This window comes from Syngnathoides biaculeatus, chromosome 3 (genome assembly GCF_019802595.1).
Source record: "Syngnathoides biaculeatus isolate LvHL_M chromosome 3, ASM1980259v1, whole genome shotgun sequence".
NCBI classification, from domain to species: Eukaryota; Metazoa; Chordata; class Actinopteri; order Syngnathiformes; family Syngnathidae; genus Syngnathoides; species Syngnathoides biaculeatus.
Window position 1 is genome coordinate 4,532,997 of NC_084642.1, and position 17,061 is coordinate 4,550,057.

At 44.1% G+C, this 17,061-nt stretch overlaps 1 protein-coding gene across 1 annotated transcript in view; it reads left to right on the forward strand.

Moving 5' to 3' along the window:
• Positions 1–713: 713 nt before the first annotated feature.
• The window catches only part of fbn1 (fibrillin 1), an 80,285-nt gene continuing 63,937 nt past the window's right edge, over positions 714–17,061 (forward strand). Inside the window, exons 1-6 of the mRNA XM_061813781.1 lie at positions 714–968; positions 1,215–1,462; positions 6,375–6,457; positions 8,658–8,756; positions 10,108–10,203; positions 11,125–11,220. Of these exons, the coding sequence (XP_061669765.1) occupies positions 1,281–1,462; positions 6,375–6,457; positions 8,658–8,756; positions 10,108–10,203; positions 11,125–11,220 (556 nt within the window). The 5' untranslated portion in view covers positions 714–968; positions 1,215–1,280. The remainder of the gene's footprint in view (positions 969–1,214; positions 1,463–6,374; positions 6,458–8,657; positions 8,757–10,107; positions 10,204–11,124; positions 11,221–17,061) is intronic.

The window sequence follows — 17,061 nt, forward strand, 5'->3', positions numbered from 1 at the left end:
ACACACGCCTGCAACTTTATATCTGCGGGCATGACTGACCACACCCGTACATTTTTCAAATGTCTAATATTCAGCACTTTGGCCTGATAATATTTTATTTGGATACATTGGATAAGGCACGGTGGATCAGCTGGAAAGCGTTGGCCTCACAATTCTGAGGTCCCGGGTTCAATCCTGGACCTGCATTTTTGGAGTTTGCATGTTCTCCACGTGCCTCTGTGGCTTTCCTCCGGGCACTCTGGTTTCCTCCCACATCCCCAAAACATGAATTGGACACTCTAAAATTGCCCTGAAGTGTGATTGTGAGTGCGGCTGTTTGTCTCCATGTGCCCTACGATTGGCTGACAACCAGTTCAGTGTGTACCCCGCCTCCTGCCCAGTGACAGCTGAGATACGCTCCAGCACTCCCGCGACCCTCGTGAGGATAAGCGGGAGCGAAGAAAATGGATGGATGGAGATTGTGATAATACACTAAGGTGTTTTAAGCTATTTGTATTTTGGTGTATTTTTGGGGGGAGTTAATTAAAGTGTAAGTACTTTTGCAACCTCTAGATAGTTAAAAAAAAAAAAAAAAAACGTGCGATTTTTGGCACTAATATTTCAAGTCTCGCGAGAGCGGTATGGGTGGGTGTGGGTGGGCTGCTGAGACTCTGAAGGGGATTTTTTTATTATTTTTTTTTTTTTTTTTTTTGCAAGGGGATGAGGAAAGAGCCGAGTAAGGAAGGGAGAGAGCCAGTGACTCGAGCTCCCCTCTCCTCGCGCGGAATGCATCAGCTCGTCTCAACGATCTCTCGCGGCGGCTCGTCACGCAGCTGGATGCGCACGGCCCGAATCCACGCGTGACCGTGCGCATCTCTTCGCGAGCGCTCCTCGGAAGCTTCCGCTCAACTTTTCTCATCATCATCATCATCATCACACCAGTGTGCAAACTTGAACAACTTGAACAACCTCCATCTCCTGGAGACAAGGTAATGTAATGTGCGCTTATGTCATTTTTTAGTTTTTAAAAAAATAGATATATTTTTTGGGGGTGACTCTCTAACCAAGAGCGACTTTAAAATATGACTAATCACGACACACCAGATGTTTTCAACTGAGTGCGGTGGAGTCGTTTTTTTGCCCTTAAACGATCCTGTCCCTCTTTACCACCCCCCGCCCCCCACGTCCACGTCTCCCCCCCCCCCACTCGCTCTGCTCTCTTATTGTTTTTGCAGCTTTGACTCCAGCCTGCACACGAGTTGCACGTCTCGTAGCGGACATTGCACACTTGACGAGTGGATATGCCGGACAGTAAGCGCGGAGGAGGAGGAGGGCGGCTACTGCAGCTGGCTCTGGTGGCCCTGCTGTCCCTCTGCGTCCCGCTCGGAGAGGCCGCGGAGGTTCCGGAGACCGGAGAGGTCAGAACCACCGACTCCAGGACCGGCCGAGCCAAAAGGAGGGGAGGGACGGACGTGCTCAGAGGGTAATGTGACTATGATAATCCTTCAGCCATGAGAGCCATATGGGCAGGGCAGTCTTGATTTTTTTTTTTTTTTATTTCCCAACTTTCACTTCTTTCTTCTTTTCTTTTCAAATAGTTTGGACTCGACAAACTGACGTCTCATATTATGTTTGATATTTTGCTGTCAGAGTGAACCCTGCATAGTCGCAGTTTGGCATCCATAAATTCACTTTCTGACTCCCCCTCATGCTCCCATATTTGCTGAAAAACTCACACGTGCATACAACTTATGTACTCCTACTCACAGCAAAAGTACTTTGGCAGCATCGCGCGGCATCCTGGTGCCAAGCAGATGCGGTCGCAGTCGCCCAAAAATGTTACTCGAGTAAGAAAGAGCTGAAATAGTACGACTCGGGTAAAAGTAGAAAAAGTAGTCATCCATGCACTTGGTGGAAAGAGTATTGTAGTATCGAGTAACTTAAGAGTAACTACCTTCAGAACATGCATGCAAAATGGACAAAATGTGCAAAAAGTATTAAAATAACAAAGTGCAAATTCAGACATTGCTCAACAACATCACAAAAAAAAAAGACAATACATGAAATGAAATTGTCGCTTAAATTGTTCAATTCCAAGTGGAGCTCGAGGACATTTTTCAGGATGACACACATGACCCGGGTGTTCTTTTCTGTTCCGCTTATCCTCACTCAGGAGGCGATCTGGTGGCCAATTCTATATTTTCGACCATGTTTCACAGAAATGATACTTTGAAAATGTTGCTTCTAGGTTGGGGCAGCGGTGCAGTGGCTGTACGGTCATGTGATCGACTGACTCCGCTTAATTAGTAAATTCATTTTTCTCGCAGCGCCACGTTGTTGTTCCGGTTTACCTTATAGTGCCGTTATGACTGTGGAACAAAAATATTTAATCATCTCATCATATTTACATCATCAATCTGTGAACTAGTTTTGGGATCTGAAATCAACGGTCATGTGTGTTTTTTTTTTTTAAGCTATTCACGTGTGGTAACACAAAAATGCTTTATCGTTTATGATGTATGACAATTTGAAATTTCGGTACAGATTTTCACAAGAATCACGGAAATTGATGGAGTAAATTTAGGCTTCGTGGGCCACATAAAATCATGCAGCGGGCCAGAGCTGGCCCCCGGGCCTCGAGTTTGACATGTGACATAAGTCTCATTGAAAAAAAAAAAATAAATAAATTGGAGGTAGATAAAAATACTCAATGTAACGGAGTAAAAGTCCATCCATTTTATTTTCCGCTTATCCTCACGAGGGTCGCGGGGAGTGCTGGAGCCTATCCCGGCTGTCAACGGGCAGGAGGCGGGGCACACCCTGAACTGGTTGCCAGCCAATCGCAGGGCACATGGAGACAAACACACCTCGGGGCAATTTAGAGTGTCCAATTAATGTTGCGTGTTTTTGGGATGTGGGAGGAAAGCGGAGTACCCGGAGAAAATCCATGCAGGCACGGTGGAGAACATGCAAACTCCGCACAGGCGGGGCCGGGATCAAACCTTGGTCCTCAGAACTGTTAGGCCAACGCTTTGCCAGCTGAGCCACCGTACCGCCCGGAGTAAAAGTAGCAAAGTAAAAAGTATTTTGCATAACAACTACCCCGACATGTAAATTATTCCAAAAAGTTACTCGGGGAAAAGTGGAAATGTAGCTTCCTACACTCCCCGACCTCTGTTTGACAAAGAGCTACGTGGAAGTGAAGCGAGGCACTTCATTTTTGCCAAAACTAAGTGCTTTGCCGCCACTTTGCGCCATCTTTAGGCAATTATGAACCCTTTTAGCGGGGGCGTCGCCGGATTTTCACGATTGACGGCAACCGCGGGGGAACACTGTACACACACACACACACACGCATATCCCGATTCTTTACGAGGCCTGAAGGTCAGCGAATATGTGCGCGCATGTTTTAATAATAATAACAACAACGCAGGACTGCCCCGAGATGAGTAAGATTGTCCGTGATGGGGAAGTTTGGAGCAAAGCTTAGCAATTAAATACTGGCAAGGGGATCACATTCCTGCTGCCTGCAATAATAAATTACATCCAAACAAAGGAGGCCATTGGTCGTGTGTGGCTGTGGCAGGGAACGAGCGAGAGACGGAGAGAGCGAGAGAAACAACCTAATCCCGTTTCGGGCGAAAGGAAGAAGAAAGAAAGGGGGGGGGGGAGAAAAGAAATGTGGATAAATTGCATTTGCAGCTGTACTCAGTTTGGTCTCCGATGGAGTGGAAGTGCGGTTCTGCGTGCGCATATGTGTTAGAGAATAAAAGCAAGCAAGACAAGAGGAACAAAGCCCCCCCATCCTAAACAGAACATCTGTGCGCGGTGATGACAGCAAACAGCTGATGAAGGTCACACAGTAGACATTTTTATTTGACGCGCTTTCGGTCCGTTTATGTGAACATCTGCGCTGAGGAAGAGGCTGCGTGCTGTGTCAGGCTGACTTAGCGGCGGAAGAATGTTTCTGACATCCTCAGCAATTACCTCACGGATCTGGTCGGCGTTACATCCAGTGACCCGCGGGGTCAGCGCGGGCTGGAGTCTCGCGTACGCGGGGCGCACGCAGAAACGCACCTGTTGGGGGCAAGATGGCTCAGGCAGTGACATCAACAGGAAATGTTTGCGTCGGTGCATCATTATTATTTTTTTTCATGACTTCATGCGCGGTCAACAAGGTTTCGCCGGCTACCTTTAGCGCGGCGTCGCGATGAGAACCATTGAAGGGCCTTCAGAGGGGATTCGCCTGAGTTCATTCGCCGCTTTAAAAAGCAAGTTTATGAAATTGTGATTACCGAAGTGGATCGGCACGGTGGATCAGCTGATAATGCGTTGGCCTCACAGTTCTGAGGACACGGGTTCCATCCCGGCCCCGCCTGTGTGCAGTTTGCATGTTCTCCCCGTGCCTGCGTGGGTTTTCTCCGGGTGGGCACTCCGGTTTCCTCCCACATCCCAAAAAACATGCGGCATTAATTGGACACTCTAAAATTGCCCGTAGGTGTGATTGTGAGTGCGGCCATTTGTCTCGATGTGCCCTGCGATTGGCTGGCAACCATTTCAGGATGCCCGTTGACAGCTGGGATAGACTCCAGCACTCCCCGCGACCCTTGTGAGGATAAGCAGCAAAGAAAATGGATGGATGGATGATGAACTACAGATTTTTCCCCCTACTTGTAGGTGTAGTGTCAGGACTAAACCACGCAAAAAGTTGCAATGGGTTACAAAAGTATTCAGTGTATTTTTTACTTGCTTCTGTCTTGTTTTTCATTCACATTTTGGACTACAACACCAGTTACATGTAATATTGGTCAGGATGGTGGTACTTGGCAAGCTAAGTAATATCTTGGGTGATACTTTAAGTAAAAGGTTCGAGGACCACTGATATAAGTTATCAATATTATGCAAAAACATCTTACAACAACGCACAACTCTGCTAGTAAGCTCCATTTGGAGCAGTTGAAAATCAGTATTTCTCTAATAAAATGACAAAAGACTAAAAAAAAAATAAGTCATCAAAACAAAGAATTAAACAGCGCATCATGATTGAATGCTGCAATTCAATTCATGTGCTGGTCCTTCTGTTGTTCCCCGTCTTGACCAGCTGGAGGCAGTATAGTACAATCACGCAAACCACTGAAGAAGAATAGTACCACTAGTACTCGTGTGAATGTCTTCATATGTTGCCGTAATATTAGTCATTTTTCGTAGAGGATAAGTATATTGTTACATTTGCTACCTTACATGTGTATTCTTTTATTTATTTTAAAATACAGTATATGTTGTTTAATGGGTTGTAAAACCAGGATTGTTATCCATTAGCACGTCAATGGCGTTTTTCATTGTATGTTAGCATTAAGCTAGTGGGCATTTCGCAAGGCTAATGAGCCGAAAGGACTTCTATATTTAAAAAATGTTAATCGGGCTGCTCATATCTCAAGGCAGCACTCCTGATTCCAAAGGCCAGGCCAGTGTGTGCACAGTTTTATGGAGCACATCTTAAAATTGCGGTTGTTGCGCCACAGCTGAGATGGTGTTTGAATCTTTTGGCAAGTGTCGTTAAAAGTAAAAGTAAAATGAGCTGTCAGTGTGATGCAGTTCAAAGTGCGACCACAAACATAAATGTGGTTAGAACACGGTATTGACGGTGTCAAGCAAAACCGCGCTGCTCACGTATTGTATCTCATTAGGTTGTGGGTCCATACAGTATCCTCAAGAACTGGACAGCACAGCAGCCAAATTTTGCTCAAATGATCTAAAAACTAACAAAGTTACCGTTTTATTTTGTTTTTTATGGTACATCCAGAAAAATTGCTCTGGACTACTTATCAATCTTCTCTTCAGCTAAAGTGTAATTAGCGTCTTTGTGAATTTGATTTTAAATTCAATTGTTGATGAGAGGAATCATACAGTATTTTTGACCATGAAGGCTAATTAATCATATTCACCTAGTTCCTCGGACATGTATTTACTCCGACATTCATACAATGTTTCACATTTTGTCTTTATTTTGAGACACCCATTAATTTTCTGAGCCGCTTATCCTCACAAGGATGGCAGGGGGGATCTGGGCTACACCCTGGACTGGTTGCCAGCCAATCACAGGGCACATAGAGACACACTCACAATCACACCTAGGGACAATTTAGAGTCCCCAATTAATGCACGTTTTTGGGATGTGGGAGGAAACCGGAGTGCCCGGAGAAAACCACGGGGAAAACATGCAAACTCCACACAGGTGGGGCTGGTATTTGAATCCAAGTCGTCAGAACTGTCAGGCCAACGCTATAACCAGTTGCCACAGAATTGCCGCTGACGCACCCAAATGAGTCCATTTTTGATAAAGGGCTTCATGTTGCGCCGCACGTTGTTGAATTTGTCGCGTTGTGTCTCCACAGACCCAACGTGTGCGGGTCTAGGAACAACGCCTACTGCTGCCCGGGCTGGAAGACTCTGACCGGGGGAAACCAGTGCATTGTTCGTAAGTATCATCCCCTCAAAAAAAAAAAAAAAAACATTGACGGGCCATATCAGGGTTTTTGATGGCAGAATTTTATGTTGGTCAATGAAATTCTCATCACTTCATTGGTGACTCCTCAGTTTATGTTGTGTAATCCATAATCCACCTCTTTATACAACCAGTATGACTTCTCCATTATAGAAAACCACCAACACTATACAAAAATCCAGTAAAACAACAGACGACCGTGCCGATTACATCATCTAGTAATCCAGAATAAATTTTCACCTAATAACATGGCAAAAAAATGTATTAATTACCGTAATTTCTTGAAAATAATGCGCACATTTTTCCAAAGATATTTTCAAAAAGTTAATAGAGCGCATTATATTTAGGTATGGATGACAAATAAAGACAATCTCATTGTATAGTTGTATACAGGTACATAGAGTGGTTTAAAAAAAAGGTATACCTATACATTTCGATATGATATTCGATGTCTTATGTTACACATTTATATTTATGATGGTGATGTGCACCCCCAACCTGAACTCTAGCGTAGCGTGTTTGTTGCTACTGCACTAAAGAGCAAAAATAGGATCACTGTTCATGAATTCAGGAGGCAGCAGAACTGGACCAAGTCACCAAAGGTCGCTACGATGGATATTTTTTCAGATTGGAGATGAGCCAGATGTTGCTTTTGAAGTCATGTAGAGGATAAACTGCACTGTGCAGAAACGTTTTATGCACAAATATTTCATGCAAAAAAATGTTTACGTCAAACTATTAAATATTTATTTAAGACTGTAATCTGTGTTATCAACAGTATTATTAAAATGTTATGCCATCATTGAGGATTTCTTTTAATTAGTTTAGGGATTTTGTTCTGACAATTCCAGGGACCAGGACAAGCCTGTCCTGTGCCTGTCCCCATATTATATTACGGCCACATCAGCACATGTGCAATGACTATTATTAACGATTGTTGTACGGGCGGTTTGAAAAACGACGCAATTACAAACCTAACAAAATATAAATACAGATAATTCCCAATGTTATGAGCATATGGGTGGCAGCAAATTGGTGGTGCGCATTGTACATTGGTAGAAGGGTTCTCCTGATTTTATTTTAGGTCAACTTTGGGGGTGCGCATTATACTTGAGGACGCATTATACTCGAGAAATTACGGTAAATGAAATAAACCAACCTCACAAGAGATGCCGGTTATTAAATGTATCAATCCGTGGAGATCATTACAAATGCGTTTTGCTCTTCCCAACTAATCAGACGACTGGAAAGTGCTCACCATCCACCTACATGTACTTCGCTACGAAATGAAGCTAATGAACTTTGAGCACAGTTTCATGGAACAAATATTAGTTATGGGTTGTAAATGTAATTAAGTTGTAATAGTGCTTTGGCCAAAAGAGAAGGCCTCGCTTCCCAAGAGGTCGCGTCACTGTACAAATAAGCAAAGGAGGAAGCGTTGTCCGATAGTTGCGACATCCCACTTATTCGGAGAGTGGATAATGATGTTTACAAAGGAAAGGCAAATCCTCTTAATAAAGCGCCAGCAGACAACATGACCTCAAGTGAGTGGAAATTTTTAATTCTGCTTCATTTCCACGACATTCTTTTGGATGTTTCTTTTTATAGTTTCTGTTCTTTTCCCCCTCCCTCTGCAGACAGGAAGCTCTGAGAGGCCGTCGCCTCATACGATTGCGGTCCGGCGGGCCGGCCGCTTGCCAGGATGCGTGTCACGCCTCTAATGACATTGTTTAGCAGTGGGGTTCACGGAGTAGGGGTCAGTGGCTGGACTCTACCTGACCAGAGCCGAGGCCGCGCGGCAAAAGCCAACAACAGGCTGTGGGAAAGGGAGGCGAGGACCGAAAAAGAAAATAGCCAGCAGCAACTAAAAACACTGCGCGATTGCTGCACTTTTTACGGCAGGTTGACAAAAAGAGAAAAGAGAGCGGCTCGGCAACATGTGGCGCCTGCTATATAACGTGACCGTGATTAGGGTTCACGAAAGATTTTGTACCGGAGCCGCTTTGAGATTTTGAGGGTTGATGAGGTTGAGATCATTGCTCCACCCTCCGCGAGTGAAACGCAAAACCTTCCGCGGACGCATCATTTACGCTCGCTCTCACGCACAATGAAGACTTCCTGAAATGGAACATGCACTGTATGTTTTGAAGGTGTGTCACGTTGCTCTTTGCAGCCATATGTCGCAGTAGCTGCGGAGATGGTTTCTGTTCCAGACCCAACATGTGCACCTGCCCCAACGGCCAAATCGCCACATCCTGTGGATCCAAATCAGGTGGGTTAAAAGTGCCCATTTCTTAATTCGAGACAGCAAATCGGATCCTAGGGCTTGTTGTTGGTATATTTTGAACTAAGAACTAGTTTATGCAAGAACCCCTTTTTATTGGTGGGGATGTGTTCCAGATCCACCCTGATAGGTGGAGAAATGCAATATTGAGAGGTGCTTTAAACACGTTAAAACAGACTTTCAAAGTACAGTCATGCCTCAGTTCTCGACTAAAATCCATTCTAGAAAACGGTTCGAAAAGTGATTTGTCCGAAAACCGAATCGATATTTCCTATTACAATGAATGGAAAAAGAAATAATGCGTTCCAAGACTAAAAAAATGTGGCTTTTTAAAGCATTTTTTAGCTTTTCCTGATAATAAACTGCATAGTAGAAATACATGTATGGTTTCAATACTTTATATAATTAAATAATTTAAGAAATATATTTATTCTTTGCTAAAACTGTATGCTTTAGTAGTAGAGTACGCTCGGCTGTGAGTGCATTGCCGTATCTGTAGCGACTCGGCCACCAGCCTTGTAAACTTTTTTTTTATTGACAAAAGTGCAGAATAACTTTAAACAAGCAACTTGCCTTCTTTGGAGCCATGATTGCGGGTTAATACGGTCGTCCTCGATAAGAAGAAAAACAACAGTTGCTACCGGGACACGTCTGTGTACAAAGGCTGCGTTATACAGAAATACAAAAGTGCGCTGGTTGTCTTTTACCTTTTTTTTTTTATTTCCGGGGGCATTCGAATTGACAACAAGGAAACGCGTCGTGGGTGGGTCAGCTGCTTGCGCCACGCTCATTATGTTATTTCTGGGTTTTTTTCGGCGGCGTGGGAATTCACAACAAAGCGCGTCGTGGGTCAGCTGGTCTGGCCGGGCGCAATATGTTATTTCCGGGTTTTGTCGGGGCGTTCGAGTACCGATTTTCGTTCGTAAACAAGCAAAAAAATCTCGAAATTTTCGTCCGAAAACCGATTTGTTCGAAAACGGGGACGTTCGAGAACCGACGCTTTACCGTATTCTTCGGCACTTGTTGCGACTCTCTCACTGTCAAGAAAGGGAAGACATTGCATCCCACCACTTAGAGTAAATGAAAAGGAGACGACTTGCTCGCACAGATCACGTCTGTGTCACTCTGTCGAGCTCATTGCTAGCTGTACACTGTAAAAACCTGCAAAAAACGAAAAAACTGTTGCTTGTGTAGCAATCGATCGAATGGAGATTGGATTAAATGTGAGGTCATGCTACTTGTTGTCAGGATAGTTCAGTGACCTTTAGCTATGTTTAGATCTCGTGAAGGATGTTTTTAGGATATCACTTTGACATGTGCTGTGGCGTTCCGCTCGCAGTCCAGCACTGTAACATCCGCTGCCTGAACGGGGGGTCGTGCGCCGAGGACCAATGCCTCTGTCAGAAAGGCTACGTGGGAAACCACTGCGGTCAACGTAAGTAGCACTGATTGTGTTGCGTTTTTGCCCGACTATCTTCAGAAGTAGCAACAAAGTAACACACCATTCTTTCACTTTCACGGAGCCACTTGGACAATGTGTCCACTTGATTTCAAGTCATCACACTGTTACGCAACTTAGTGGATGTTCCACGACTACCATATCACGCAAAGTAATCTGAAAATGCAAATTGAAGCCCTTCGTTAACCCCGTTACAATGTTGGCTGAATGTCTTCACCCATTTATACTCTTAACGGGAACTATATCTCCCAGATGGCCTATAGTTCACTAGCAAATTATATTTACCGTAATACCTGGATGTGGTTACAAGCCTCACCCAGTACATTTGTAAAGGAAATACCATTTGGTACATACATAAGCCACGGCTGTGTAAAAGCCTCAAGTGGCCACATTAAAAACCGCATTGAAACACGAGATATTTACAAAGACGGTACACGGAAAGAGTTTTACGCGAGTGCTAATGCTAGCGCCGCACTAAAGCTAGCACTAACGCTAGCGCCGCGCTAACTCTTAACAGGGCGCGTTAAAATATAACTTACCGGTAAATATCACTGAGACACGCCAGTAACACAGCAGCAACGCTAGCACGGTGCTAACAGGGAGGTAAAAGTCTCTTCCTCGGCACATATATTCCACCGGTCTCATTCTTACCTTTTTCGCTCGAGTGCCCCCTTGCGGCCGTTAGAAAAAAAATTTCACCAATTAGCCGCATCACCGCATAAACCGAAAGGTTGAAAGCGTGTGAAAAAAGTCGCGGCTTTTAGGGCGGAAATTACGGTGGGTATTTTAGCATTTTCAATAATTTGTAGTAATTTGTAGATATCTAAACTCACTAAAGGATGACATAATACCGAGTATTACGTCAGCACAACTTAACCCTCGTCTTTTTTCGTACAGCGGTATGTGAAAATGGCTGCCAAAACGGAGGAAGGTGTGTGGCTCCCAACAGATGCGTGTGTACCTACGGCTTCACCGGGGCACAGTGCGAGCGAGGTAACGAACGCTACTTATCTTGGCTACACGGTTCACAACCCAAGTGAGATCCTGGTGTTGAATTTCTTTTTTCTTCTAACATCTCACTACAATCCAACATCTTTGTAAGTGTTTGCGCTTCGTTCGCCCAAGTCCTCCCAACCTCCCGCGGTTGTGAACACGCCAAAGCACACAAGCCTGTGCGACATCTTTAAAGTCAAACGTGTCAGCCGACGTGCCGGACATCTGCTGCACTGATGGCCGGTAAAGGTCAAAGAGTTGACCTCGTAAAGCTAATATTTGGATTGTCAGCAGAGGTTGTAATTAGTGTCGTCACGTTTAATGAGTCCAGATTTTAGGGGCCTCTCAGAGATGTCTGGTGGACGATCTGTCCTCTGGTTTCTGGTTTCTGTTTTCTTCAACCCAAAACTAGTTCAACGCTATCCGCTAGCCGGATGGGTTAGCGGCAGGCCTCATCGACTGAAGCACACTTTGACGCGAGGCATTTTGCTTTCTATTCCTTTCCTGTGTGGAAGCTTAGCGACGTGGTACAGTCTTATGATTTCTCCAATGGTGAGGTCTACAGACACGTTTTTTGTATTCAATGATAATTCAGAATGTAAGGCACATTCTCTCTCAGGTCACATGACAACAATCGTGAAGTTATTCCCAGTTTATAGGGCCAAAAGGGAATCAGAACTGGACTATTTCTAAATGTGATATTATCTCTCTATTAGTGTAACATCCTAGGAGAGGAGTGCAAAAACCTTGGTGCAAATGGTGCATATCGCGGTACTTACTTACTATGTAACTCATTTCACCGTGTACTTTGTGCGTACGTGTGTGTAACTAATGTGTCTCCGATCGGTATGCTGTTGGCTCATTACATGTCACAGAACATAATGTTTTCGCAGCCCAAAATATGACACAGGGGGTCTGGTTTTTTTTTTTTTGTGTCCATTGTACATAGAACTTGAGCACAAAATGTTCATTTGCGGCAACAAAATACTAATTTGTGCCCCGAAAAAGATACTCGGACAGTGTTATGTGCGTGAAATAATAGTTCACTTTTGGTTACAGTTTTGAAGTGGTTAGGTTCAGTGCTCGTTACATTCATAAAGATGCATAAATTGTTTAGTACAGTACCTTACTTTTGGACAAACAGGATATTACGTGACATCAAATGTTCTGGGTTGTTAAAGCCAAAGCCGCTTCTTCTAGTCAACAAACCCTTTTACATACCATTTAATTATGGAGATGATTGACTAAATACTGTATTCCGGTTGCCTCGAGCAAATGATTCTCGTTTTAGGGAATGGTACGGGATGTCTTTTCTTCCTTCATAGTTTGAATATGTGAAGTGTCAGCTCAAAACAAGATACAAAGTTGAGAAAACCTCATGACAGCTGTAATCTACATTTCATCAGCCACATCACATATATTCAAATATAGACGCTGTGAAAATGTAGACTTGGTTAATTTGACAATTTCGGAGAGAGGAATAAATGAACTGCCTTCATCTTTGTCATTGTAGATGTAGCCTAAAGACTACCATCGTTTGTAAACGAGCCGAGCGGTCCTTTCTGGGACTGCTGTCGGACTAAGCTTCTGTTAGGCTATCGTAGAAGGCCTAATTCCCTGCTCAGAAGAGTCCGATCACTTGAACTTGAGTTTTCCGTTGCTCTGTTAATGTAAAGTATGCCGTGACCCGACCAAATATTTGACACATTCCTGTGAGAAAATGTTTTCCACATACTGAATGAATTTGGTTCTGTTCCCTGTCTGTCCCTTTAAGTGTCTGCCCTTCCACCAAGACGCCTTGTCTTGGAAAAAAAGGAAATTGGGAGGGAAAAAAAAACACTAAAAACTAAACCTCTGTACTGTATTCTGCTGGAAAGGAGAGGAATGACGGTTAGCCGGAGTAAAACAAAATATATGTCCGTGAATGAGTAAAGTGGAGGGGGAAGAGTGAGGCTACAGGGAGAAGAGATAACGAGGGTGGACGACTTCAAATACTTGGGGTCAACTATACAGAGCAATGGACAGTGTGCTAAGGAAGTGAAGAAACGGGTCCTAGCGGGGTGGAACAGTTGGCGGAAGGTGTCTGGTGTTCTATGTGACAGAAGAGTCTCCGCTAAGATGAAGGGAGCTGGAGGATGGAGCTGCCAGGCAAAAGACTGGGAGGAAGACCAAAGAAAAGTTTGATGGATGTTTTGAGGGAGGACATGAGGACAGTGCGTGTTAGAGAAGAAGATGCGCGAGATGGGCTTAGATGGAAAAAGATGACACGCTGTGGCGACCCCTAACAGGACAAGCCAAAAGGAAAAGAAGATCAATCCTTCCATCGATTAAATTAATCATCGTACAAAAACTTACAATGTAATTTGGGCTAATTTATTGCAAAATATTTTTGGCGTGGTTTTGATTACAGTTTATTAACCAGTTATTGTTGTTTATTTGGTATTGTTTAATGATTAAGCCAAACCAAATAAACAATAATCAAGGCATACCACACAAAAGGGGTTCATGTTGTACTCACCAAACTTTTAGAAACTGAGCGCTATTTCTTGGGTACTGATTAATGCATTGGGATACTACTTTGATACATACTTCTAAGGCTGATGAAGAGAAATGGAAGTACTGGACTCCTTTAAAGGAAATAAGCCCAGCACCCATTTCAGGTACATCAACGGCGTATGTTAAGATTAAAGCCAGCAAAGTATCTTTGTTAACTGAACACCTCAATTCAGTGGATGGAAACATCCGGTTCACCTACGAAGACATCTAACACAACACCATGAGGTTATTTTTTGTCTGTGACCTGGGAAAAGGCGGAAACCTCACTGTTGAGGTCCATAGAAAACTTACCCACACAGACCTGGAGCGTCTATTTGGCTCTCTGTGGGTAACCAAAGTGGGCCTTTTTCACATCAGCCAATAGAAAAAGAGCTACTACACTCGAGCTGGAAGACAGAAAGCCCCCCAACCCCCGCAGCTTGAATTGTCACCTTGTGACAGTGGCAATGTGGTACTTGTGGGGTTTCCATTTCCATCCGTCTGTCAATCCCCGAAGTGTTTCAAGGTGGCTCAGCGAAATGGTGCACCCGATGCCCCCCGGGGCTCGGCACGGTTAACCATTAATGTTGCAGTCGAGGGAGCGTCTATGTGCCTGACCTCAGTGACCCAACCGCAGCGCTGATTCGACACGCATTTGTGGATTTCTTGGGGATGCATGGCCTCGTCATCGTTGCTCTCGGCTAATTTTGCTGGACAATTTTGCTGTCTTCCCTGGAAAGTGTCTTTCTGTTCAGCCGCAATGTGCTTGATGCACTCTTCTCAGTGTCTATGGAACTGTACCCCCTCTGGTTGGATAACCTGGATGAATGCTTGCGGGGTCAGTTCCTCTTGAGCCGCGGTGTCGAAGGTGCTGTAGGCTTCCTTTGCTTGAAGTTGGAGGTCCGCACCCAAGCTCCTGCCTCCTTTTTGTTGCCCGATGAGCAGCTTGTCCCTTGAGTCGTTCGCGCCTGTGGGATGACCGAAGCGCTGCTGCAGGGCTACCTCTACAGTCCAAAAATTGGACGGTTGTTGTGGTTGGAGAATTGAATTTGAAGCACTTCTTCTTCCACCACAAGAGAGACTTGAATGGCTGTCTCCTTGTCTGACCAGGATTTTAACTGTGCCACCCACTGGACCTGGATGAGGTATCATCTCCCCAGCTCCTTCTCCGTGTCGTGTCTCCATCGCATGGAGCTTTCGAGGCTGTCGTCACTGATTCTGCGTATTATGAAGCATCTCCCTCCTCGGCCACAGTCTGTCTTTCCAACAGCCCACCGGTTGACGGTGATTGCTTGTCGCCTCCTCAAGGGGTCTCCAGCAACCAGACCTGCTCACGCTGCGGTTCTCCTCACAACGCGCTTGGTAGCGGAAAATGTTTGTGGCCTCTTTACGATGCTCACAAAGGTGGACCTCGCTGTGCTACCCAGCACCTTTGCGCATGCCGTCTACATATCTTTCACCGCCAACTGTGAACACAAGATGAAGTTCTCGATTTCCTGAAGCGTAAGCGCAGTCCCACTTCAGGCAGTAATGTGGCATGGATGAATCGCACAAGAAAATGAAGGCTGTTGTGGCTCATAGAAATAGATATCTTTTCTGGATTAATTAGCAAAAAGAAAAAAGCAGGCATCTTACGCACAGGTAAGTCACCAGGGAACTCCTGGCAACGATTGGAAGTCGTTATTCACCGTGCAGCAGTTATGGTTTCATGAAATGGAAACACCCGCATAGCGACTGACCGCATCACGACGACACACACAATGCGGGCACAAAGAAAGGAAAGAAAAGAGCCACATTTGCAAAGCTATTTACAAAAGGCCATTGTAAGGAAGTTACAATGATGTCACCGTCAGCACAATATTAAATGTGGCTATCGAAAAACACATTTACTTTGTGCTGGTGTATTCGGAACAATTTTATGTTTTGTGGTCAGTTTTAATTGAAGTGAAACAAGACACTGTTCAATTTGAGCTACCGTGGTGACTTACCCGTTAAATGGCTGACAAAATTAAGTTGGTTGGAGTTAGGTTTTATTGTTGCTAACATTATATAACTAGCCTCAAGGGGGGGTGTGCTGAGATTTTCTCAAATTTTGTAGACTAAACATTTATCAAACTGTGACTTAATCTTTATTTTTTTTCCAATGAGTTCATGTTGCATTTTGTCTTTCCGGACAAAAACAGGCCGATTGATCTGTTTGTGTTTTGGCTACATCGAAGTCACTTTCACAGGCATTTCCTTGACGACTGAATGAATGAAGTTCGCGTACAGTCAACCATAAAGATGTTTCCCCACGCGATTTAAATGTTTGAAACAGAGCTGTGTCCCATTACAAGTAGATCTTATCCTATTAGCTAGCACACAACCACGCACACGCGACCTAACCAGAAGCTGTCGTCAGCTCGGGATGTGAAAAGTATCTCCTACAACGTGACTGAGCGACTGGAGCGCCAGACACATCTCAGTCGACCAAGAATACCGGCTGGTTTATCAACATTTTCTATGTTGCCCCTAAATTTGATTGAGGCTGGAATGTGCGATCGGCCGGAGCCGCGCGTGAGGCTGACGATCACATGCGCTCAATGGGCGAAAACGAGCATTTCCAAGCGTTTGCGATCACTCGGGTTGGCGCTGACGGTTTGAGATTAAATGAAGCAGCACGTCAGTCATGCAAAATATTTCTATGCATCATAGGATTCTTATTATCTGTTGCATCCCAATGAAAATATCGGGGGAAAGACAAACCTCTCCGTGTTAAAAAACAAATAACACAAATAGCTACTGGTTGGTATTGAAGTCTGAATGTAAATATTTTTTACACCCTACAATTTTCCCACAAAAATGAATATATGTTGTCAATGTTTTCTATATATTTTGTGAAATGTTTTGATGGCAAATTATGCTACAATGTCAACAAATATGTTGAAACTTTTGGGCCATTTGTAACAATTTTATGAAAGGGTGTTCTCACTTTTGTTGCCGGCGGTTTAGACATTGAGTCACTTTGAGAGGACAGTAAACTAACATCGGTGTACAAGCTTTTACCGACTACATTTGAGCAATTGTCATTTCATCAGTGTTGTCCTATGAAAAGATCAAATGTAAATTTTGCAACAGTTGGGAGGGGTATCCTGTAATTTCACAACATGTATTGCAATTGCTACTTATTTTTTCTACACTTTTTACTATATTTTTATGAAATATCCAATTGCCGTTGCTCTCTCAATATGTTAGATGAATTTTTTTTAACAGTGTTTTTAAAGGCAACAAGATTTAAGTGCCATAAATGCTATGAAAACATGCTTG